General features: G+C 43.2%; 1 protein-coding gene and 1 pseudogene across 1 annotated transcript in view; one reads left to right on the top strand and one right to left on the bottom strand.

Moving 5' to 3' along the window:
* Window positions 1-27128, top strand: part of SCD5 (stearoyl-CoA desaturase 5) — a 166744-nt gene that overhangs the window by 91584 nt on the left and 48032 nt on the right. The window contains exon 3 of the mRNA XM_017958729.3: window positions 24530-24735. Coding sequence (XP_017814218.1) covers window positions 24530-24735 — 206 coding nt within the window. The remainder of the gene's footprint in view (window positions 1-24529; window positions 24736-27128) is intronic.
* LOC116274105 lies at window positions 12640-18741 on the bottom strand (annotated as a pseudogene).

Raw genomic sequence — 27128 nt, 5'->3', positions numbered from 1 at the left:
CATCCCCATCCTAGACTCAGTGTTCAGGCCCCAAGCACGCCCAGTCTGTCCCAAGTTTTTATCTCTTTGTAGCTTTTAGATACAGTTAAATGTCCCCTGGGGGGTTTTGTGCCCTAAGGCATGCTGAACTACTGAGGGGAAGGGAGACTCCTCTATCCAGAGCCCATGCTGTGAACATACCCTGAAAGCCTCAACATTTGTCCAGCCCTAACCAGGGGCCAAGTTCTGTGATAAGCACACTGGTATGCATATAGTATTTGATCCACACAGTAGCCCTGTGAGCTAGATGCTACACATCTCCATTTTACAGATGAGGAGAATGAGGTTCAGTGACGTAAAAGAACCTGCCCAAATCATATACCTAAAAAATAGTACATTCAGGGCTAGGCGAATGCAGGCCAGCCTGACTCCAAGTTATTGCTTTTCCAAAACCTAGTCCTGAGGTAGCCCTGCGAGGTCCTGGTGGAAAGACTATTCCATCTGAAGTTTGAAGACTCAGGGATTTTACTCTGATGGGTGCTAGCTGTGAATCACTTCCTCAACCTCAGTTTCTTTATCCATAAAAATAAGAACAAAACTTCATTCTCAGGGTTGTTATAAACTCAATGAAAACTACAAGGGGCTATAAAAATGTAAGAGACGGTCATCACTGTACTAGGATTGGGCCATATTCTTTAGGACTATTCCAGTCCTAGGCCATTCCCCACCTCCTTGGGTACTTTCCTTGGGTACTTTCGGTTTGGTCATGGATCTCTGTTTTCCCAATTCCTAATCTGAGTGAGAACAACTTGTTTTCAAAATTTCTGCCCACATATGAGTGTAGATGATTCTGGGCCCCGTGCATTTTCACTCATTGGGAAGGAATCGTGATTGCCAAAAGTGCTCTAGAGTCCAGGGAAACAGGTGACCCAGGAGCTTCAGACACACAGCTCACGTGGCCACGTCTGCCATGGGCTTCCCACTCCTATGAGACAACCTGATGTGAAATATTTCTCTAAGTGCTCTTGTAGCTCAGAATTCATTTCCTTATTTTAGGCTTCTCTCATACAGTTTGACTTTTCATAAGGTAAATAGGATATAACACAATAGGTCAATTAGGGAACACAATTGGTGATGTGTATATATACTGCTTGTAATTCAAGCACAGTCAGGAATTAGTACTGAGGTTCTAGGAAATAAGCTATTAAGCATAAGGGAGCAGTTGGCAGCTTCCTGGTTCCATGTCCATGTGTTCACCACCGGCAGTGTGAACTATGCTGTACTTTATTTTGACTTCAACCATCTTATTTCAGTGTTGTGCTTTCAAAATAATAATTGACTTAGGCCTTAGATGACGTTCAGGACCTAACTTGATAATTTTCATTTCTTGTGTTCAAGCAATCCTTTCTTAATAGCCTCCAATGACACACTCATGTAGTTATAAAACATTTCATTATTGGACTTTTTTTCCAAGATAAGTAACTTGTAGCTGAAGCTTAAAACTCTGATTTTTTTTTTCTCATGAAACTATTTGTTTATAACTCAAAATTTGAAAACCTAAGTTTTCTTAACAAAACACCACGTAACAGAATATTAGACTGTGATTTAAAATTTATTTTAAGGAGAAAGTACACTGTAGATGGAAGTACTCAGGTCCTAGAATAAATTCTTGGCTCTGCCATTTGCTAGATGTGAGCCTTTCTGCAAGTATCAGTTCCTTTATCTGCAAGGGGGGCGATAATAATATTTGCCTCACAGAGTTGCTGGGAAGATAAAATAATGAATAAAAAGTACCAAGCTTATGGTAGCACCTGGTGAATATTGTTCTCACTTTCTCTTTTATGAGAATTGATATATTGTTTAATTGGTTTCTGTATGCTAATGTCTGTCATATAGAAAACAATACATGATTGTTAGGTAAATTAAAAAAATGAACAGCTTTAAAATGTGGTGTTAGAAACCATCAAATTTGAACTATGCATACTTTTTCAAGGCCCACATTTGTAGTGGATTTTTAAAATTCATTCAACAAATACTTATTGAGCACCTACTATGGGGCAGGCACTGAGAAGGCACAGTGAGAATAACAATGAGCAAAGAGTCACAAGCCTCGCCTCCATGGAGCTTTTCTGTCTAGCAGGATATTAGAATCCCCACAGTTTCCCAGTGGAAATTTCAGTGTTTCATGGGCCTGGGGTTTTATAGCAATGTCACGTAGACCTAGGTGGAAGGTACCTCTGTAAGGTCAGCATAGGGCCAGTTTCCATAACATGCAGAACTGTGTCAGTGGGAGAGCACCAGAACAGAACTAGAACTAGTCAGTGTCTAGAACAGTTTCTTTAAACCACTTAACCCTGTGAGGAGAACAGCCTGGGGAAGTGAAAAAATGCTATGATCTGCCAGTGTAGGGTGGTGACTTATAACCCTGACTTAATGCAGTCGTTGATTTAGTTGCCCTTTGATAATCCATGGGTTTTTAAAGATAGTTTCAAAGATTCTCTCTCTTCTCTCCTTCAACAGAATGGTCATGCCATTGGCCAAAATGGACAAGTCATGCCATAGCTGTCTCTGTTTGGGAGCAGCAGGGCTTTTGCTAGATGCTACAAACAAGACCTTGAGCATTAAGAACAGTGTTCTTAAAGTTGAGACTTAAACATTTTAAATTCCTTTTCTTTTTCTTCTATAGAAGATGTATGTGTGGGGCTGAGAGGCAACAGTAGGAAAGGTGGAGATACTTTTAGTCTAAAAAGATGATGATGGGCTGGGCGTGATGGCTCATGCCTGTAATCCCAGTACCTTGGGAGACCAAGGCGAGTGGATCACCTGAGATCAGGAGTTCAAGAGCAGCCTGGCCAACATGGCAAAACCTCGTCTCTACTAAATACAAAAGTTAGCCGGGCATGGTGGTGCATGCCTGTAGTCCCAGCTACTTGGGAGGCTGAGACAGGAGAATCACTTGAACTCAGGAGGCAGAGGTTGCAGTGAGATGAGATCATGCCACTGCACTCCAGCCTGGGTGATAGAGTGAGACTCCATCTCAAAAAAAAAAAAAAAAAAAAAAAAAAAAAAAGATGATGAGGCAGGAATGCCTGACAAGGAGCTATATAAAATCCTCTGTCCCCTCTGAACCCTTGTATTCAGCAAAGATCCCCTGAGTTCCTCTCTGGTCTATCCTCCTTCCTTGCCAGTAGGATGAAGTCAACCTAAAGACTGCTTGCAACTTCCTTATAATTTGCTCCAAGTCAAAGATGGACCCAGGTGACATATTCCTGTTCTCCAAGAGTTAAGTTTTCACAGGCAAGAGCCAGGATTCGGATTTGTGCTGTCACGCTCATGCATCTGCTCCTGCTGGCTGCATCTGGGTCTCTCACGGACCCAGTCCAATCAAAAGCACCTACTAGAGGCTTCAGCCCACTCCCTCATGGCTCATATTTCCTCATCAAGTCATGGTAATGAGGCATTGGATTGAGAGCTGGAAGAGAACTAAAGGGATTTAGCTTAAATTGTGTATTTTGCAGAGGAGTAAACAGAGAATACCAGTGACTTCTCAAAGTTCACACAGCTAATTAGTGGATAGACTGAAAGCCCACTCTCCTGATTCAGGCCACCCATTAGATATTCTTATATGCTGTCCTACAGCGTGATTTCTAAACAATACAGAATTGAGTCTTTTTTTTTTTTAATCCTCTCTGACAGTCTGTCTTTTAATTGGTGTATTTAGACCATTCACACTTAAAGGAATTATTGATATAGTTGGAGTAATATCTACCAAGTTACCAATTACTGATATAGTTGGATCAATATCTACCAAGTTTCTGTTTTCCGTTTGCTGCCCTTTTTCTTACTTTTAATTTGTGTATTCTACTCTTTTTCTATTTTCTATTTCTATGTGGTTTCAATGCACCGTTTTGTATAAGTCTATTTTCTCTCCTCTCTTTTTTTTTTGAGACGGAGTCTCGCTCTGTCGCCCAGGCAGGAGTGCAGTGGCCAGATCTCAGCTCACTGCAAGCTCCGCCTCCTGGGTTTACGCCATTCTCCTGCCTCAGCCTCCCAAGTAACTGGGACTACAGGCGCCCGCCACATCGCCCGGCTAGTTTTTTTGTATTTTTTTAGTAGAGACGGGGTTTCACCGTGTTAGCCAGGATGGTCTCGATCTCCTGACCTCATGATCCACCCGTCTTGGCCTCCCAAAGTGCTGGGATTACAGGCTTGAGCCACCGCGCCCAGCGTCTCCTCTCTTAACATATCAATTATACTTCTTTTTAAAAAATTTTTATGGATTGCCCTAGAATTTGTAATACACACTTACAGCTAATCTAAACCCACTTTCAAATAACAACTATACCACTTCATAATAGTATCTGTAGTAACACAAGGACCTTATAACAGTCTATTCCCAATTTCTCCCTCCTGTCTTTTAAGACATTGTTGTCATTCATTTTACGTATCCATAAGCTATAATGACTAAACAAATTGTTACTATTCTTATTTTGAACAAATTGTTATGTGTTAGATTAAGAATAAGGAAAATAAAAGTTTCTATTTTACCTTCACTTATGTGGATCCGGGTTTCTGATATAATTTTCCTTCTCTCTGAAGAACTCCTTTTACCATTTTCTGCAAGGCAAGTATACTGATGACAAATTCCCTCAATTGTGGTTTGTCTGAGAATGTCTTTTTTTTTTTTTTTTTTTTTTTTTTTTTTTTTAGAGATAGGATCTCACTCTGTCACCCAGGCTGGAGTGCAGTGGAGCAATCATGGCTCACTGCAGCCTTGAACTCCTGGGCTTAACCACCCCTCCCACCTCAGCCTCCCTAGTAGCTAGGACTACAGGCACATAGCACCACACCCAGCTTGAGAAAGTCTTTATTTCTACTTCATTTTCAAAGAGTAATTTTGCTGAGTACAGAATTCTAGGTGGGTGGATTTTTCTGTTTTAATATTTAAATATTTTATTTCACTTTCTTCTTGCTTGCACGGTTTCTGAAGAGAAACCTAGTATAATTCTTCTCCTCTCTCCTCTATAGGTAAGGAGGGATTTTTTCTGCTCTGGCTTCTTTCAAGATTTTCTCTTTGTCTTTGATTTTCTGCAGTTTGAATATGATAATACCTAAGTACCAGCCAGGCATGGTATAAACCCTAAGTGTAGGGTTTTTTGGTGTGTATCCTGTTTGGGGTTTTCTGAGTTTCCTGGATCTATGGTTTGGTGCTTGTCACTAGTTCGGAAAATTCTCAGCCATTATTACTTAAATATCTTCTTTTTCTTTTTTATCTTTTTTGAGATGGAGTCCCACTCAGTTGCACATGCTGGAGTGCAGTGGTGTGATCTTGACTCACTGCAACCTCTGCCTCCCAGGTTCAAGCGATTCTCTTGCCTCAGCCTCCCAAGTAGCTGGGATTACAGGTGTGCGCCACCACACCCAACTTATTTTTCCATTTTTAGTAAAGACAAGGTTTCACCATGTTGACCAGGCTGGTCTCGAACTCCTGTCATCAAGTGATCCACCTGCCTAGGCCTTCCAGAGTGCTGGGATTGGGCCAGGCGTGGTGGCTCAAGCCTGTAATCCCAGCAGTTTGGGAGGCTGAGGCCAGTGGATTACGAGGTCAAGAGGTCGAGACCATCCTGGTCAACATGGTGAAACCCCGTGTCTACTAAAAATACAAAAATTAGCCAGGCATGGTGGTGCACACCTGTAGTCCCAGCTACCTGAGAGGCTGAGGCAGGAGAATTGCTTGAACCTGAGAGGCGGAGGTTGCAGTAAGCTGAGATCATGCCACTGCACTCCAGCCTAGTGACAGAGCAAGACTCTGTCCCAAAAAAATAAAATAAAATACAAAGTGCTGGGATTACAGGCATGAGCCATTGGGCCATTGCACTCCAGCCTGGGGAACAAGACTGAAACTGTCTCAAAAAAAAAAAAAAATTAGCCAGGCATGGTGGCACGTGCCTGTAGTCCCAGCTACTTGGGAGGCTGAGACATGATAATTGCTTGAACCTGGGAGGCTGAGGTTGCAGTGAGTTGAGATTGTGCCACTGCCCTCCAGCCTGGGCGACAGAGCAAGACTCCGTCTCAAAAAAAAAATAAAAGTCATTGATAATGCCCCTACAAAGTAGGTACTATTATTTTCCTCATTTGATAGGCTAGAAAACAGAAAAATGGTTATATAACCTGTCCAAGGACATTCGGATTTATGTGACAGTTTTATGTGACAGAAGAGGGGTTGAAATGTAAGCATCTGGACTCCAGAAGTCACCCTGTTACTGCTGTGCTGTAATGCAATAGTCCTCAGCCTTTGTGGCACTAGGGACCAGTTTCGTGAAAGACAATTTTTCCATAGATGGTGGGGTGTGGGGATGGTTTCAAGATGATTCAAATACATAACATTCATCATTAGATTCTTATACCAGTCCGTGGCCTGGGGGTTGTGGACCCTGCTCTAATGCCTCTCCCATTTATCCTTTCATTCAGCAAATACATGTGTTAAGCATTGTTCCAGGCACAGGAGAACAAGACAGACAAGGTCCCTGTCCTCATAACGTGTATACTACAGTAGGAGAGAGCGCAAATGAACATGTGAGCAAATGAACAAACAAATGTATTCAGAGAGAGAAGAGTATAAAGAATTAAACAGAGTAACGTCACATGGAGGGCACCTTTAGAAAGTGTGATCAGAGAAGACTTTGCTGAGGAGGTGGCATTAGTGCTGAGACCTGAAGGAGAGGAGGTTAGAGGGAGAGCATCCAGAGGGAGGAGTCAAAGCAAATGTAGGAACTAGGATGCTGTGTTCAAGGAGCAGAAAGATGGCCAGCATGGCTGGTCCATGTGAGTGCAAGGCCAGAGTGGGGGATGGGGGCCACATCAGTGCAGGGCTTTATCAGGCAGAGTTCAGATATTGTTCTACATATCACGGGAAGGCACTGCCAGGTCTTAGGCAGGGAGTGACATGGCCTCATGCATTTCCATGGCTTGAGTAAGCCTCAGACCACAGTCAGGAGACCCCAAAGAGTTTGTGCCAGGTTCAGGATCATAGGCCATCCCCCAAGGCTGGGTCTCTGTGGGGTGTGCCTGTCAAGGAGGGAGACTTGTATGCGAGGCAGCATCCTCAAGTACAGCTCGTGCTGTTAGCAGCAGCATGCAGTGGCAGTTGTGTAGAAGAGAACAAAGCACCAGAACTTTAGTGCAGCTCAGGAATCCTTAACCTTATGTGGCTCTCTGTGGCTTCTAAGTCTCCCTTCAGAAATCCTGTGTCAGTATTGCCACCTTTCCTAGCCATGAGCCCAAGCTTCAGAAGTGGTCCTGACCTGGATGTCCTGACAGGTTTTCCTGGTGTGATTTTGGAAGGTGATTTGCACATCATGCCTCACATTGTCTTCTTCCACAGCATTTCACCGTCCTAGGCACATTTGGGACATTTGGAAGTCATGTGCAAAGAGCAAATAGCTTGGTGGTCTCTAAGCAATGATGCCGTACGGTGATTTATCAGTTCATTAAAGCATTGTCATTCCATGCATGCTGCATTGTAACCCCTTCCATCACGCGGAATACTCCGACAGCCAAAGTGGTGCAGGTGGGAGGTGGCCTAGCGAGTGAGTGAGAGAGCAAGGAAGAGAGAGAGAAAGGAAACCAGGAAACTCTCCAGAGGCTGCTGAGTGGGGTACGGCATTTTCTTTCTGCACTTACCTGGTGGGATTAATTATACTTTCTACCAACAAAAATGAACCAATTTTTAAGGTGGAAAATAAAAAGTGAACCGATTTTTAAGGTGGAAAATAAAATTTCCCTACCCCTAAGATGCCTTACTTGCTTATTTGTTGGGGATCTAGGTCAGTGAAAGTAGGTGAGATGAGAGAAATCACCTAAGAAAATGAACCTCAAGGGGATGAAAATGTGACAGTCTGAGCAAGAGGGTGATTAGACAGATGGACAGACCAACCAACGGGGCTGGTCTGTTTCTCACAGCACCATCTCCAGATACGCTGGGAACTCTTTAATGCAGACCGTACCTGCTTTGTACAATGGGTATATTTCTAACCACTTTAAGGCGATTAGATTTTTGTAAACCAAAAAAACCACAATACTTTAAAGAGTTTTTATTTAAAGAAATATTTGGTTGAGATAATTTTTATAAACAAATACTATCAGATTTTATGTTAATTTAGCCTGGCATCTGTATTGGAAGAAAGATACTGTTGTTGAAGGTGAACTCCGCATGCTGTCCTGTCGATGGGGAATCTATTTGGAAACACATTTTCAAGCTTTGTGTTTCATTCTGTCTGCTCTTCCTGAAGATCTTCAGAAGTGCTGCACGCAGTGAACCTCCTTCATCATGTATTTTCTCCCAACCTTTCTTTGTCTTGGAACCACAGAAGGTTAGAGCTGGGATCACAGGCGGTTAGAATTGGGGAACCTTAGAAGCCACGAGTCTAATTCTTTTCCAACAGCTGAATAAACTAAGGACCAAATGTCTGAGCTTATTTTGTTTATTTTTCCCAAACCATCTCCAAAAATGTTTATGGACATTGAAGAACACTGTATTGCAATGCAATTCTTTGACAGGTCATTTCTCCCTGTACCTGTCACTAGCCATTTGGGCTGAGACAGCACAATGTCATTGCATATTTTTTATTCCATTGCTAGCCTGCCAGACACTCTTACGTTGCTGCTTTCTAGATTTCCCAACCCACTGATTATTTTGCATTTTGGATGATTTCTCCCCCAGCTGCCTTCATTTGCATTTTTCCGAAATCAAAACTCATTGTGATAATTTCTATTCATACTTCTAACCTCTTTAGATCCATCTGTGTTATTCCTCTGTCCTCAATGATGTCTGCAGCACCTCCTAATTTAGTACCAATCAGAAATGTTATTAACAAAATGTGTAAGCTTTGTTCCCAGACATTAATGAAGATATGAAATGAAACAGATCTAACAGACACAGTGAGGCCTTCTGTTAGTGGCCTCTTCCCCACCCCCTTATTAGATATTGAACTGTTTTTCATCATTGGTCCTTATTTATCAAAGTTCAGGCTTTTCAATCATCGTGTTCCAATTCCTATTAATGCCAGCCAGCGCTCTTGTCACAGGATTATCTCAGGAATGCCGCCTCAATGCCGTATCAAGCTCCAAAGATACATGTCTACAGAAGTCATTGAATCAGCAGTTTTAATTAATGATAATATTTATGGAGTTTCAGATGCCAAATGGAAATTTCTAGCTTTGTTTTTAAAAACTCTTTTAGAAGGCAGAAACATTTGATTATTTTTACCTTCTTCCATTTGAATCTTTCATAGCGTTTCATGTAAATCTGCTGTTTAATTACCATTACATTTAAAAGTGCGTAAGCCACTATGTGCTTGTGAGGAACACAAGTAATATCTAAGAAGTGGCCCTTGGATGAGGAGCTTATAATCTGAAAGAGCTGGCTAGACTTGTGTGCAATAAAGACTCTTATAAAAAGACAACGTGGAGTTAAATTGCTCAAAAGTGTCACACTGACTCTTAGGGCTGCAGAAATTTGAATATGGGCTAGGGTCGTTGGACAAAGCCTACTGCAGAAGGGGAGATTTGAGCTGCACGTGAAAAGGATTTGTCTAGGCAGAGAAGAAAAGGAGGGTAGGGACACATCTGAGCAAAGGTAGGGAGAGAGGAATGATTAGAATATACTGTAGGAGGTCACAGCATAGTTAGAAAATCACCCAGATTGAAGAAGTAAGCTGACAGGGTATAGTGTGTTACAAATCTGGCTACCTGTGTGACGTGTCTCATTGGATGTCTCTTAGGCTTCTCAAACTCAGCATGCCCCAATTCAAAGTTGTGACTCTACCTTCTCCCCGAAACTGTTCTTCTGTTCTTCTCCTAGCTTTCCCACCAGAAGTCTGGGTGTCATCCATGATTTCTCCATTTCCCTAATTATCCCTCACCAATTTTTAAGCCAATCCCTTCAGTTCTACCTCTAAATTACATCTTTAGTCTGCACACTTCTCATTTTTACCACCTTTTAGTTCAAGATCAACTTTTTCCTAGGCTACTGCAAAAGCCTCCTGAACTGGTCTTCCTGATTCAATGCTTGCCCCTCTCTATATTGCAGCCAGAGAGAGCTTATTGGAAATTAAACTACTCTCCAGCAAAATAAATAAATAAATATTTCAGTGGCTTAGCATTGTATTTGGAATGAAATCCAACCTCATTATTATGTTCTATGGGGCCCTGCGTGATCAGGGCCTTGCACACCAGTTCTCCGTGTCCACCCCAAGTTGGTGTACTTCAGTGTAATTCTGACTATAACCACCCAGGGTGAACATCAGATCCCACAAGTTAAAGGCTGAGTGCTCCACATGGCTGCCCCCGCTTCAGACGCCTGCTGCAAGGGTTGCAGGACAGTAGTGGGGTCCCCAGGCTACCTGTACTTCTGAATGACCAGTGGTAAGTTTGGGGTTTCCACAATCTCCTTAGGTTTGATAATTCACTGAAACAACACACAGAACTCAAGAAAGTGCTATACTTACAATTACAGTTAACCCTTGAACAGAATGGGTTTGAACTGTGCAGCTTCACTTAAACGCGTGGATTTTCTTCTGCCTCTGCCACCTCTGAGACAGCAGGACCAGCCCCTCTTCCTGTCAGCCTACATTCAATGCGAAGATGATGACGATGAAGACCTTTATGATGACCCACTTCCACTTAATGAATAGGAAATATATTTTCTCTTCTTATGATTTTCTTTTTTTTTCCCCTGGATCTGCAAAGAGTTATTGATTCAAAGTTGCCACATGGTGGGGGTACAAACATTCATCAGTCACTGTGCATGCAATTGGTGACATTTTCATGTGGAGGCAATTACCACCACAGATATCTTCTTTCATTAAAAAATAAAGTAAAATTTTCAAAGCCTCTTACAGGCCAAAGGGCTAAGGACAAGATCCTCACTCAAATACTCAAGAGTTTTCCTGAGGAAAACTCAGGAGTTGGAAACAGCCTTGAACATTTTCTCACTGGCCACAGCAAATAACGCTAAAGTCATAGAGCTTTGGCACCAACAGCATCAACATCTGCACAGAAAAGTGGCCCCTCTGCCCAGCAGAAGGGAACATGATGCCTGTGGGAGCCGCGGGGAAGCATCTGAGAACTCCAGGGCCTGGAGTCAGCACAGAGCTGCTAAGCACGGTGTGGGCTTGTGTTAAACTGAAAAGGTGGGGAGTGGAGATTTGGGGTGACCAGTGGTTCCCACCACAGCCAGAGGCAGCAGACTCAGAACTGTGGGACCCAACATGCCTGGGTGGACAGTGGACAGAGGACGGTGGCAGAGGCGCCTGTGGCTAGGCTGCTGCCCATGCTCTGGAGGTTGCCTCGGACCCGAGACCCCAGGACAGCAGTAGCAGAGTGTGAGATGGGCCATCCCAGCAGCCAGACCCTGCATAGGGTGCCACGCACCCTGCCCTCCACATCCCGTCTTATGACTGGAGGACGCCTCTGTGTCCTGGACGATGGACATCAAAACTGTGTCCGGCCAGTGTGTGCAATATCCAGAGGAAAAGGACTCTTCCCAAATGGAATCCTCCTCAGGGATGTGGCAGGGCTGTGTCTATACAGCCTCTGCCCTCAGCCCCCTCAGCCTTCCCATGCACCCAGGAGGACCTCTGTGTCTGTCTGGGGGACCCCTAGCACTCGAAGAGAACCAGAGGCTCTGGCTGGAACACCCCCAAGCATGCTCTGGACAATACCCAGCAAGCTCAGACATGGGCCTGCCTCTCACCCCAGGGGTGTTCCAACACAGGGCCCTGTAGAACATAATAATGGGGTTGGATTTCATTCTAAATATAATGCTAAGCCACTGATTTATTTATTTATTTTGCTGGAGAGTAGTTTAATTTCCAATAAGCTCTCTCTGGCTACAATATAGAGAGGGGCAAGCATTGAATCAGGAAGACCAGTTCAGGAGGCTTTTGCAGTAGCCTAGGAAAAAAGTTGATCTTGAACTAGAAGGTGGTAAAAATGAGAAGTGTGCAGATTCAAGATATAATTTAGTGGTAGAACTGAAGGCATTGGCTTAAGGATTGGTGAGGGATAATTAGGGAAATAGGGACACCCAATGAGAGATGTCACACCAGCATCTCCCAGGAAGAGGCCAGCCTAGAAGCTAGGCACGCAGATCCCACTGTTGGGCAAGGTCAGAGGCACCAGAGCCGAGTATCAGGAGGCACTCATTCTGCAGGCCCTTGAGATGCCAACTCTGGCCAGAAAACCCAGAGCACAGGTGCCACTGCATCCCTACAATCGGGAGCAGAGCAGACTCAGCCCTGCCCTCTGTGCCCACCCCACTGGGCAGCAGAGGCCATCCCCATCCTACCAGGGTGTCTGATCAGGGTCACACTGAGTCCAAAGTCTCTTCTCCCAGGACTTTCAGGGTCTCCTGATACCGGGTCTCCTGATACCAGGTCTCCTCCTCACTGCCCCAGCCCCAGCCCCAGCCTTGAGGCTTGCCTGGGCCCGCCCTGGCACGTGGATCCTACTTATCCCCAGCTGCAGCCTCTCCCCCAGGGAAGCCGTCTTGTGAGCTGAGGCAGATCTGAGAGGCTGGGACCAGGACTTGAATAAGATTGGAGAAGGTTCCTGAGGGCTGCTGTTCCTCAGCGGACTGGAGTTTGCCTTCTGGTGTGTTTATGAACACATCTCAGGTTCAGGCTGGGTGGTTTTTGAGAGGAAGTGGGAAAAGACATTTGCCTTTTCCATCACCTTAAAATCACCGGAGACCCAGCCCTTGGGTGTGAAATCCACTGTGGCCGCCCCCAGCAGTGGTGAGCCAAGTGTCGGCCTGGCTGCCCTGAGAGCCCCACACAGCCGCTGATGGAGAGCCTGACACGGGTTACTGCCTCTCCACTCAGGGGCTGCGATGCCTGCTCTCCACATAGGGAGAACAGACGCCAGCTGGCAGCCACACATCTGTTTCCTCCCTGGCCAGCTCAGAAGTGCTTTGGCCGTGGTGGGGTGTGTTGCATGGAGCGCTGGCTTCTCAGGGTGGTAGGTGAAGGGTCCCAGGAACTAAGAAAAGGCCATTGTGTAGGTAGCATGGTGCTAGGACAAGCCTGGTACGAGATGAGGTCTGAGACACATGATGCTATAATAAAGAATATATCTGGTCTTCATGCCTGGATGGCAGGTCCACCAGCACCTGCAGCAGGCACAGACCAAGAGCTGCATGGGCAGCTCTCAGCAGGAAGTAGGTGGTCCTGAGGGCACTGCCCTTGTCCTCATGAGTGCTCTGGATGCTCATGTCCTCAGGACCCGTGGCAGTGGTTGCAATAGAGCTGGGGCAGGTCCATCATGGCCTCGGTCAGCACGAACAGGAAGCCCAGAGTCTCCACAAACAGGGCCCAGTCGATGGACCGGTCCTCATCTAGCCTGCCATGTCGGCAAGACACACTCCACATAGTCCGGGAAACTGCTCCGGTGCCAGGAGTGGTGAAGATCCAAGGATTTTATGCTCAGCTCCTTTGCCATGTGGATCTCAGGGCAGAGTTTCACCATCAGCAACATGGACAACATGATTATGCTCTGCTACAAGAGAGGTGACTCAAAATGCCCTCCAAACCAGAAGAGTGTCAGTAAAATATTAGCCACCAGTAGCACCAGACACACCTAGATAGAGAAGCCAGCGGCATTCCGAGTCCTCTGGATGTGCCTGCACTGCGGGATCTACAGGACCACCCCTCCGAAGACCATGGCCCCAGCTTCCCCCCAGGAAACCAGCTGGTGCAGTGGCACCAGAAGCCAATCTAGGTCTCTGCTTCTATCCGGAACACTTGTGTTGCCCTGTTGGCTAGCCAACGCCCACCTCTCTAATCACATGGCTGGTCTTTCTGGTGATCTGCTCCCATCCTGAGGCTATCTAGGGGCCCATGAAAGTCACCGCTAGCATAAGAGTGGAGGAATTTCCTATCACTCAGGAAATTCCAGGAGTTTTTAAAGCTCTGTAGCAAGAACCAGACACAAAGACCAGATATATTCTTTATTATAGCATAATGTGTCTTAGACCTCATCTCGTACCAGGCTTGTCCTAGCACCATGCTACCTACACAATGGCCTTTTCTTAGTTCCTCAATTGTTACAAGTCCTTCCCTCTACCTGTGACAATTCCCCTCTTCCTCCCACACTTCTGCCACTAACTCCTCTCAACCTGAAGATGACCCAGTTAAGAATGGCCTTGCTGGCCAGACGCAGTGACTCACAGCTGTAATCCCAGCATTTTGGGAGGCCGAGGCAGGTGGATCACCTGAGGTCAGGAGTTCGAGACCAGCCTGACCAACATGATGAAACTCCGTCTCTACTAAAAATACAAAAATTAGCCACACCTGGTGGCAGGTGCCTGTAATCCCAGCTACTCAGGAGGCTGAGGCAGGAGAATCACTTGAACCTGGGAGGCAGAGGTTGCAGTGAACCGAGATCACACCACTGTGCTCCAGCCCGGATGACAAGAGTGAGATTCCGTCTCAAAAACAAAAACAAAAAACAAATGGCCTTGCCTATATTAAGGTCCTTTTTTGTTCAGCTCCTTTATTGGCTTCACAGCTCTAATCCCAGTCTAAAATTATTTCACTTATGTTGACTTGATTTACTTTATGTTTAGTATTTGTCTCCTCCATAAACTATAAACTCTTTGAGGACACAGCCTCAATTGTCCTGTTTGTTCTTTATATTCTAGTGCATACCGGTCAGTAAATATCAGTCAAATTAAGGATAAAATGCGGGAAAGATAAGGTTTCTTCCAGCCGAAGAAACCTGTCTGATTTTCAAGAAGAGGAAAAGTTTAGATTTTATAAGAAAAGTAATACACAGAGATTGTCAAATAATAAGCAAAAGAATGATATATTTTGGGGAGCATGAATGGAAAGAGGATGTTACCAGTATGCCGAATGTATTGTGGAGAGGAAAATTACTGCAAGTGGGAGGCAGTTAGAAGGTTATTACAGAATCCAAGCAAATTGATACAAGCCTGAACAAGGGTGGTAGAGTAGAAATGGAGCGGAAGGGGAAAAGCTGAGATTGTAAAGAAGAGTGCCCATGAAATTTTTGTTTCTAGCTTTCACTTTTATTTTGAAATAATTTTTTCAGGTCTTTTATTTTGAAACTTAGAGAAAAGTTGCAAAAAATCATGAGCTTGTGTATAGCCTTCGTGTAGATTCACCAACTCTTAGAGTACTGCTCATTTGCTTTATTCCCTTGCTCTTTCCTCTGTACATGCATGTGCATTCTTATGTATTCTTTTTTTATGAATCATTTGGGAGTAAGTTATAGACATCATGCCCCTTTATTCCCAAATACCTCAGTGTGTATTTCCTAATGACAAAGACACTTTCACATAGACAGAGTACACTTACCAAAGTCAGGGATTTAATGTTCATACCATGCTGTATCCAGGATTCTATAATAGTTCAGGGTCCAATTGAGGATTATGCATTACAATGAATTATAATGTCTCTTTAGATTCCATTCATCTGGAATAGTTCCTTGTTTTTTTAATTTTATGCCATCGATATTTTTGAAATGTACTGGCCAATTAAGTTGTAGAATGTTCCTCCATTTGGGTTTGCTCATGTGATTAGACTCAAACTCTGCGTTTTTGGTGGGAGTACTACATTAGCATTCTTGTGTCCTTCTCAGCATTGAAAAAGAGGCACATGACATCACTTTGTCACATTATTGGAGGTATGAACTTTGATTATTCAGTTAAGGTGGCATCTGCTAAGTTTCTCCACTGTAAGATTGCTATTTTTATTTTGTAATTATTGAACTAATTTATGCAAAGATTACGAGCCTATATAAATATTTTATCTTCATCAAACTTTTACCCAATGGTTTTAGCAAACATTGGTGATTCTTGCCTGAATCAGTTATTGCCATGACAGCTGCAAAATGGTGATTTTGTAACTCTATTATTTCTTCTACATTTGTCAATTGGTATTTTACTGTAAAGAAAAGTGTTTGCTTCTTCCCATGTATTTATAACCTATGGACTCTTTTTTGATTACATGGATTATAATCCATTACTGTCATTATTCATTTTAATGCCCAAATTACCCCAGTTTGTTCAGTGGGAGGCACTACAAATGGACTCCTCTTTCTTTTTAGTATGGTGTGTTGCTGTGTTGCCCAGGCTGGTCTTGAACTCCTCAGCCTCCTGAGTAGCTGAGATTACAGATGCACACCACCACACCTGGTTCCTCTGTCATTTCGACATGCTCCATCATTTTTTAAGCACTTCCTTTCCCACACAACAAAATATACTGAGCTCCCTGTGTACTTTTCCTACCCCAGTCCTGGCACCAGCCATTTCTCCACAGTCCTGATTCCTTTTAGTGGAGAATGGTATTTTAAAAACAAGTTGTGGGAACTAAATATGTTCATTGCTATTGGGTTATCATTGTTTTCTAGGCCCTTTCTTCCCCCTCAATTTTTAACTCATGGAGTAAAGGAGATCTAGTTCAGGAGACTAGAATAATGGTCACATCACTGACCAAAAACCCTCCAAAGCCCAAGTTGAAAAGATTTCCAGAAGACCAACTTATTTACCAAGATTACTGTCTATGCCATTTTAAAAGTGTATGTTAAATGTATGTTTTTTTTAAAAGTGAAAAGTCTTATTTGAATACATTCTCGTTGTTAAGAGATTTAAACAAAAGAGTAATAGAAGAAAATATTAAACACTTCTTTCCTTATTTTAAAACTTTAAGTTTTATTGGCACTTTTTAAACTACTAAGGTTGACTTTTCAACACTTACCCAGCTTCTAAGACCTATGTAGACCAAGTGCTACATGAAGGCAAGGCAGCAGGTGGCAACTTGTCCTCTCAAAGCCACAATTTGCCAGGTGGTGTGAACTGCTGCCAGGCCACTCTTGGGGACTTTCTGGGCCATTCTTACAGATTAGCCTATTGTCTGGAGAGAAATAAGTACTGACCTAGTATCAACAATGGGGAAAGCACCCAACGTTGTTTTTCGGTCTGAACTGGCGTCTGAACAGGAGGAGATTAAGGTTAGGCTCTGGAGACAGAGATAAAGCCTATTTTTGATGAGCCTTACAGTTTCTAAGGAGTGGAGCCATCAGTATCTTTTTCTGTTTGACCCTCTTGATAGAACAGCTCCTTTCCCAGAAAGGATGCCATTCAGACACACACATACCACATGCACGCACACGCACATGCACATGCATATGCATGCACACACATATTTTCTACTCTAAAACCTGCCTGTTCAAGCTGACATGTTGACATGTTGGTCCTGGTTTCTTTTTCACTACTGACTGGAAACGAAGATGTGTTATGAATACAAGTGGAATTCCCTTTGACTTTGTTTTGAGACTGCTTGGGAAGTTTTTTGTTCTGGAACTTTAAACAGCCACAAAATTGAAATAACGGACAGAAAGACCATCTTGGTGTCTGGTTGGGAGCAAGCATCTGTTTCCAGCTAGGCTAGGGGAAAACCAATCAATGATTCTGGTTTCAGATCTGCTGAATGGGACAAGCTAAATGCTGTTTACATTTAGCCTTCATCTTGCTAACCAGTGGAAATTATGTGAACCTTAAAAGACAGTGTCCTCTATTGCCATTTAGATGACTGGATTCAAGAATTTATTTTGAAGATAAAAGGACGCTGAGGAGTAGTTCTGAGGGAGCAGGTTGCTTCATATCTCACTTCAGTGGACTCTTGAGATTGATGACTTTTGCTCAAGTCACAGATAACACTCAGGGGCTGGGCATGTGGAGAAAAATCACCTCATGATCAATTTCAGTTTCTGCAGTCTCAGTGGAGACCCCACTTAGGGACATTATCAGTGATGGATAGTGAAGTAATGGAGGCACAAAAGACAGAATGGGTTCAAGCGAGGGCACTGCCACACCACTTGAGGTCTGACTGGTTGATTAGTTGCTAATGAGAATAAAGATAGACGGGTGACATAAAGGTATATTAACAGACAGGATTGCCAGATGAATCTTACTGCTTCATCGAGCAGAAGCTGGGTTGTTTTCATTCAGGAATATAGAAATGTTTTCAAAAATAACTTGTTTATCCTGTATTGCAAAAGAATAATCTGTTTATTATAAAAATTTACAAAACACAGACAAAATAAAAAAGAGTCACCCACAGTCCCAATTCCTAGAGAGAACCACTGCAAACAGTTTGGCTAAGATATTTCCTTTGTTTTCCCATGCTTAAACATACTTTTTTTTTTTAATTAAAAATGGATTGATAGTGTTTTGAGAAGTACTTTTCTTTTCTCTTCTTTTTTTTTTTTTTTTTTTTTTTTGCAGCAAGGTCTCACTCTGTTGCTTAGGCTGGAGTGCAGTGACACAATCTCAGCTCCCTGCAACCTACACCTCCCAGGTTCAAGCGATTCTCCTGCCTCAGCCACCCAAGTAGCTGGGATTACAGGTGCCCACCACCATGTCCAGCTAATTTTTGTACCTTTAGTGGAGACAGGGTTTCACCATATTGGCCAGGCTGGTCTCAAACTCCTGATCTCAAGTGATCCTCCTGCCTTGGCCTCCCAAAGTGCTAGGATTACAGGCGTGAGCCACCGCGCCCGGCCAAGTACTTTTCTTTTAACTACTTTTACCTTCATCTTTCTAGGTCAATACTACAATAGCCTTTTTTTGTTAATTAGTTTTTAATACAACACTAATAGAATTATTTTTAATAGTTTCAGAGTATAGGATCAAGCATAAAAGTATTTCTCCTCATTCCTACCTTCCAATTTCACTCCCATGAGGTAACTCTAAGACTTTTTCTCTTACTATTTCTTTCATGTATATATAAACTTTTACTGTGTGTATTTACACACACAAGTAGTATTTAATTAATTTATCACAAAATATTTAATCAAATCCTGTTATGGGGAAATGCAGGGTCTTTCCAAGTTTTTATTGCGGTTAGCATCCTTGTGGTTAAATCTCTGCACACAACCATGATTTCCTTAAGATAAATTCCAGAAAATGAATTGTTAGATTAAAAGATATGCACAGTTTTAGGGTTTTTGATATGTAGTGCTCATTTGCGCTTCACAAACTTTCTGCCCATTTCACATTCTCACCAGTAGGCAGCACTGAATTCTTAATTCTTCAAACTTTTAAATTTGAAGTAAATGCACACATTGAAAAACGTACAAGTGGCTGGGTGCAGTGGCTTACGCCTGTAATCCCAGCACTTTGGGAGACTGAAGCAGGAGGATCCCTTGAACCCAGAAGTTTGAGACCATGGGAGACTGAAACAGGAGTATCCCTTGAACCCAGAAGTTTGAGACCAGCCTGGGTAACATAGTGAGACCCCATCTCTACAAATAATAAAAAAATTAACTGGGCATAGTGGCATGTGCCTGTGGTCCCAGCTACTGGGGAGGCTGAGATGGGAGAATCGCTTGAGCCCAGGTGGCTGAGGCTGTCATGAGTCATGAGTGAGTCATGATCACACCACTGCACTCCAGCCTGGGTGACAGAGAGAGACCTTGTCTCAAAAAAAAAAAAAAAGTATGTGAGCCATGAGTTAGACTTGCACTGCTCAATGTGGTAGTCACTAGCTACATGTGGCTACTGAGCACCTGAAATGCGACTAGCCCATGGAGGTGTGCTGCAGGTGAAAAATTTCTAAGACTTGGTACAGAAAAAAAAATAATGTACAGCATCTCAGTAATTTTTGTACTGATTATATATTGAAATGATAATATTTGGGTATGTTACACTAAGTAAAATATATTATTAAAATTAATTTTACTTGTTTCTTTTCACTCTTTTTTTTTTTTTTTTTTGAGACAGAGTCTTGCTGTGTCACCTAGGCTGGAGTGCAGTGGTGTGATCTCAGCTCACTGCAACCTCTGCCTCGCAGGTTCAAGTGATTCTCGTGCCTCAGCCTCCCGAGCAGCTGGTATTACAGCCGCACACCACCATGTCCGGCTAATTTTTGTATTTTTAGTAGAGATGGGGTTTCACTATGTTGGCCAGGCTGGTCTCGAACTCCTGTCCTCAGGTGGTCCGCCCATCTCGGCCTCTCAAAGTGCTGGGATTACAGGCATGAGACACCGCACCCAGCCTCTTTTCACTTTTTATTTTATTTATGTTTTTCTGTAGCCCAAGTTCAGTCAAGGGTCATTTCACTTTTTTAGTGTGGCTACTAAGAAACTATTAGTTATATTATGTGGCTTGCGTTATATTTCTGTTGCAAAGTAGGACTATAGTATGGTGTCTCTGATAATGAAGCCTACCACCTGAGCTGTACACTCCGGATTTGTTCTGTTCCTACTCCTGTCTTGCTCGCCCACCTACCTGTGCCTCATTTATGCCCAGCGTTCTTAGAACTAATGTAGCTCCCTTCAACATTCCAATTTTTGATCAGGAATAATCAATTAACATGTGGCGAGAGTGCACTTTTGATGGATTGCCGAGTAAGACTGTGATCTACTGGAACCTACAATTCAGTATAAACTCTAAGTTGCAAATTTAATACAATGATTTGTTAATTGATTTGTTTGAATGTTTAAGTATTTGGCTTCAGGCATTACTGCTGATTTCAACATCATGTCCCTACCAGAATATGTACATGGAACATGAACAGACGGATTACCTATACTTGACAGTCAGTTCATGATGGGCATATGTCATCTCTGTATGCCTTAATATTGTTTTTGTTAACTGTGCAGCAAAGGTGATGGAGTGGCACACATAGTTTTAGACAAGAGCTATCAAACACTAAGAGGAAGAGAGATTATCAGATTATACCGCTGGGGGTACAGCTTCCAGCACAGTCGATCTCCATTCACTCCCCGCCTCCTGAGGTTGAGACGGTTGGGCCATCTCTCCCTCCTCATTAATCCTCAGCTTTCCCCTCTGCTTGTTGCTAAAGCAGATACTGACTGTACGAAAATGAGCTCTAGGTCCCCACACCTTTTCAACACAAGTGTATTCACAGGTAGGTTCTTTCCCTTGCCCATCCACTCCCAATCACTCCAGAGCAGACACAAGTGCAGGTAAGTAGGGAAAAAAGGTGATTGGGTAAGCAAATAAATCTTTCTCTCTTTCTGCTCTATTGTTGACACACAGCTTGTTCTTTAATTTCTTTTTTAAAGAAATTATTGCCAAGTTCCCACGAACTAGAAAACACATCTTATTCTTTGAGTCACTTTTTCACTGGACTCAGCTTTACACTTGAAAACACAGCAATAACAAAGGATTAAAAAATACATCAAAGTATTTTTGGCTTGATTATGTGCTTGATTATTTGGAATGTGGCCAAAACCCTTGCTGCATTCCACTATTGCAGTCAAGTGGCTTCTGTTGGAAACGTATCCAGGTGAAAGGAATGAAAATAAATATCTCTGTTTCAACTCGTCTTCATCATCATGGGTCTTTTTGTTGTTGTATTATAATTAATTTTGTGAGAATAATGTTTCTAGCTATTTGAAACTCTTCACGTAGAGTTTCTACAAGATTGCATGGCATTGAATTAAACAGGCATGTATTAGTTCATGATCACGCTGCCATAAATAACTACCTGAGACTGAGTAATTTATGAAGAAAAGAGATTTAATTGACTCACAGTTCCGCGTGGCTGGGGAGGGCTCAGGAAACTTCCAATCGTGGTGGAAGGGGAAGGAGAAGCAAGGTATGTCTTCCTATGGTGGAGCAAGAAAGAGAGTGAAGGGGAAACTGCCACACACTTTTAAACCATCAGATCTCGTGAGAACTCACTCACTATCATGAGAACAGCATGGAGGAAACTGACCCTATGATTCAGTCACCTCCCACCAGGTCCCTCCCTCAACACGTGGGGATTACAATTACAGATGAGATTTGGGTGGGGACACAGTGCCAAACCATATCAGGCCAATATAACCTTTTAACAAGATGAATGAAAGTTTTCTATAAAAGACCCCTCCCTGCAACATTTGGAGAATAAGGGAAATATCTTGTTGATAGGAATGTGAACTGAGAACCAAGGAAGTGCCATATATATTCTATTATTGTTTTGATTTGTTATATGAGCTTGTATAAATGTCCTCTAAGCTTTAATTTTGCCATCTGTGAATAGGGGACAGAGTGTTCTTTCTATGTTATGTTCACATGGGCACTACAATAAAAGCAATAAACCAATGCAAAAGGAAGACATTATTTCTTAGACCACAGTAGTCTTGATTGACATTTGAAATTCTTTTACAGCTCCAATTTCTGTGATTCTAAATAATAAAATGTTTTCACTCTTTCCAACCACCATGTTTAAATACACTGTAAAATCTAAAGACCTCTTTCATCTTACAGTAAGCCAGGCTATAATTTTTGATATACATAAACTGCCAGGCTCCTGTTTTCTCTCTTTATAGTCAAAGCTGAACATATACTTCTTGGAACTTTCTGCCTCCTCTCTCTCTCCCCCAAAACCCAAGGATTAGGTGGATTTTTAAAATTTTCAACCAGCCTGGCCAATGTGGTGAAATCCCGTCTCCACTGAAAATGGAAAAGTTAGCTGGGATTGTTGGCGCATGCCTATAATCCCAGCTATTCGGGAGGCTGAGGCAGGAGAATTGCATGAACTCAGGAGGCGGAGGTTGTAGGGAGCGAAGATCACACCACTGTACTCCAGCCTGGGTGACAGAGCAAGACTCCATCTCAAAAAAAAAAAAAAATTAGCTGGGCATGGTGGCATACACTTGTAGTCCCAGCTACTTGGGAGGCTGAGGTGGGAGGATCACTTGAGCCCAGAAGGTCAAGGCTACAGTGAGCTATGTGATTGTACCACTGTACTTCAACCTGGGCAATAGAGCAAGACTGTCTCGAAAAACAAACAAAAACAAAACAATTTCTTCCCTTCTCATCAGAAGGATGAAGCCAATCTCTATGAAATGGTAGACTCCTAATGAGAACATTACCCAGTATTGAATATTATGGTATAGAACATTATTACTGTTGTCATAAAAAGAAAAGGCTAATGCAATATAATACGTAAATTTATTTTTATTTTCAGATTTTCCTATCGAAAGCAGTACTCCCCAATTTAATTCGTCTTCTCAAAGCTTTGAAAGCATCATCAGATTAAAAAAAAATTAGTGTAAATTGAATGTTTGTAGATCTCACTGACCCATTGCTATAGCTAAGTTCTCATTAATTGTAACAGACTAAATGCCATCAATTCTTGCCCCTGATAGCTCAGCCCCCTGACACCTTCCCGTGTCTCCCATTACGAGAGGTCCAATAGGGTGTGCTCCCCACGTGCGCTGAGCCCTACTTCAGCTCTGTGGGCTGGGCAGACTCTGCTGCCTGTCCTTCTAGGGGTACCAGAGTCTGTCTTGGGGCTCCAGTGAGTGTTGTCCCGCTCCTCAGTCACTGCTGCCTCTCCACTTGGTGGATTGCCAATACACCCAAGGAGCCAAAGTTGTCCCCCTTCCGTTTCTGTTATACTCTGTTAGAGCAGTCCTAAAATGATGCCACTGGTGCCTTGGTATTTTGCAGAGATTTGGGGAAGTAGCCATTTGGTTTTTTTTTTATCTGCTGGCTTCCTGATCTATGGGAGTCACACATGAAGAACATCAAAGTAGGGAGAGAGGCAGAGACATCTGGGCCAAGAACCGGCACCCTTCATACTCAGGACTGCCCCTCTCTTCTGACAACCAAGATTTCATCCTAAGAAGATGTCTCCCTCATTTTTTTAAATTTTTAACTTCAGGGGTACATGTGCAGGTTTGTTACATAGGTAAACATGTGTCATGGGGGTGTGTTGTACAGATTATTTCACCACCCAGGTATTACGCCTAGTACCCATTGGATATTTTTCCTGATCTTTTCCCTCCTCCCACCCTCCGCCCTTGATAGCCCCAGTATGTTTTTTTCCCCATGGGTCCGTGTGTTCTCATCATTTAGCTCCCACTTGTGAGAACAGTGGTATTTGGGTTCCTGCATTAGTTTGCTAAGGATAATGACCCCCAGCTCCATCCATGTCCCTGCAAAGATCTCGACAGAACTATAGTTCAACCCAGCAATCCTATTACTGGGTATATGCCTGAAGGAATATAAATCATTCTATTATAAAGACATAGGCACATGTATGTTCACTGCAGCACTATTCACAATAGCAACATGGAATCATCCTAAATGTCCATCAGTGATAGACTGGATAAAGAAAATGTGGTATATTTACACCATGGAATACGGTGCAGCCATAAAAAAGATCTCTCTTTTCTTGACACAAATGATCTAGGAGACTTCAGTCACCCCCACCAGAGCTTTCCTTCAGGTCTCTGCACTAATTCACCCAACAAGCCTGAACTTCCTGCAGTGGGTACGTCCCACACATAAGCTGAGATCCCTGCTAAGTGAAGATTTACTCTTGTTCTAATGAAAACCACTCCAGACCACAGGGGATTGAACTTGAGGTTGAGGAACTGTGGGTTGAAGATAGGAGGAATGTGAAACCAGCAGTGAGGACTGGTCGGGGAGGGGAGGCTGGGAAGATTCCCAGGAGGACGCCTGGCGGTGCGGTTCCTCTCTTCACTCAGGCTCTCATTCTCTCTGCAGAATGACATCTTCGAGTGGTCCAGGGACCACCGAGCCCACCACAAGTACTCAGAGACGGATGCTGACCCCCACAATGCCCGCCGGGGCTTCTTCTTCTCCCATATCGGGTGGCTGTTTGTTCGCAAGCATCCGGATGTTATTGAGAAGGGGAGAAAGCTTGACGTCAGTGACCTGCTTGCTGATCCTGTGGTCCGGATCCAGAGAAAGTAAGTGAATGGGCATGACAGAGAGCTGTCCCTCAGGGGCCAGGACATAGAAACAGCACAATGAGGTGGACTCATAACCCCATAGCAATCTTCTCAAGCATTTGCCCTAACAATTTGACCATATTTATATGATTTATCTCTATTTATTAATTTCCTTTTGCTCATTAAATTTTGCCCATTGGCACATTTGTTTTGAGTTATAAGTTTCATTTGTAATGGATTTTCTTTAAGCCCAGTGTCATTACCTTCAGACTAATCTTGCATGGCTGATTTCATGGAATCTGTTTCTGTGTTTCCCCACTGCCCCATTCGTGATTCTCTGGAGTAGCAGAAGAGGGACTTGCTTCATTTTAGTGACACACTTGACTCTACTTGACTCCAAAAGGACTGGACTCTCTCCAGGTATCCTACTCCTGTTCTGAAATTCTCTTGTAGTGAAACCTCTCCCCCGCCCATCACTCATGGAAACGTTACACTGGTAGGTTTCTGTGCAGAGAAAATGAGACCACTCAACAGAGGGCCTCAAAGCACTCATATGCCCTGATGGTGTCGGCTGAGCATATTGAGTTGGCCAGCATTTGCAGGATGAAACTGCTTTCTATAAGCACATGAAGAAAGAGTGCCTATAATCGTGCTGGCAAGTAGAGAGTGACCTTTGTTCTCAGGTTGGTCTGGGTCTGCAAAGTTTGGCTATGATGAGCTTTTAGCACCTAAAGCAATAGATTTATGTGCAAAGATGGGCAACATGTGAACCACGCTCTAATTAGAGCCTTGAGACAACATGTTGAATAAGCGGTTCCTAGTGACCATCTCCACTGATGGGTAGGAGTCATCCGAGGACTTACCTAAACAGAATCTCCTTTTCAGTCTGAAAATAGACATGGAGGCCATGCCTTTGTTCAACACAAGAATCTTTGCGTGAAAGGAAGAATGGCTTAGGACTGTGCTCTTTTCCCCCAAAGCCTCTGCTTTTACACTGGAGGGAGCAGTAGACATAGTGAGAAACTGGCAGACCATGGAGACAGACTGCTGGAATCAAAGTCTCTGACTCCTCCACTTACTAGCAATGAATTAACCACTCTAAGTCTCAGCTTCATCTATACAATGCGAGTGACAGTAATACCTATCTCCTACAGCTTTTATGAAGATATTTTAAAAATGTATGGAAGATGCCTGGCATATAGTAAGAGCTTAGTGAATGTCAGCGATTATTATTATTACACAGGCAGTTGCTAGACTAGAGAATTCTCTGTGTTTCCATCACTGCTTTCTGCTGGTTTCACTGTAGGGTTTTCTCTGTACATCTCAATACAGCTCTTTTAGGTGAAAACACCCAGTATCAATTCAGCTCTTTTAGGTGAAAATACCCAGTATCAAGTTTTTTTTTTTTTTTTTTTTTTTTTGAGACGGAGTCTCGCTCTGTCGCCCAGGCTGGAGTGCAGTGGCGCGATCTCGGCTCACTGCAAGCTCCACCTCCCGGGTTCACGCCATTCTCCCGCCTCAGCCTCCGAGTAGCTGGGACTACAGGCGCCCGCCACCACGCCCGGCTAGTTTTTTGTATTTTTAGTAGAGACGGGGTTTCACCATGTTAGCCAGGATGGTCTCGATCTCCTGACCTCGTGATCCACCCGCCTCGGCCTCCCAAAGTGCTGGGATTACAGGCTTGAGCCACCGCGCCCAGCCAGTATCAAGTTTTAAAGCAGAAAATAACAATATGTTGTTTTTTTCTTTTTTTTTCTGGAAATGGAGTCTTGCTCTGTCACCCAGGCTGCAGTGCAGTGGTATGATCTTGGCTCACTGCAACCTCTGCCTCCTGAGTTCAAGCGATTCTCCTGCTTCAGGATCCCAAGTAACTGGGACTACAGGCATGCACCACCATGCCTGGCTAATTTTTGTATTTTTAATAGAGACGGGGTTTCACCATATTGGCCAGGCTGGTCTTGAACTCGTGACCTCAAGTGATCCGCCCTCCTTGGCCTCCCAAAGTGCTGGGATTACAGCCATGAGCCACCGCGCCCAGCCAACAAGATGTTTTCAATTAACAATTCAATGATTTATTGATGTTGATTTTCATTGTGAGTGTAAAATATTAAAGGTCATTAGAGAAAAAGCTGAAAAATTCAGAGAAGTAGAAAGAAAATCATTCACAGTCTTAACAGATAAACAGACACTATTAATATTCAGTAGTATCTCTTTCTATTTCATATATGTTGCATGATGGCAGTCATATCACATATGTAATTTTATGTTTCACTCTTAACCTCAGATTGTATTGTAGACACCATTGTCAAAGGCTGCAGAAGATTCCATCAGTTGAGCATGTCATAGTTTATTTAACCATCACTCTGGTTAGCTATGTATGTCATTTCCAATTCTGTGATACAAATGATGTT

This window comes from Papio anubis, chromosome 3 (genome assembly GCF_008728515.1).
Source record: "Papio anubis isolate 15944 chromosome 3, Panubis1.0, whole genome shotgun sequence".
Lineage (NCBI taxonomy): Eukaryota > Metazoa > Chordata > Mammalia > Primates > Cercopithecidae > Papio > Papio anubis.
The sequence above is the reverse complement of the archived record's forward strand: the minus strand, read 5'-3'. Positions and strand labels throughout refer to the sequence as shown.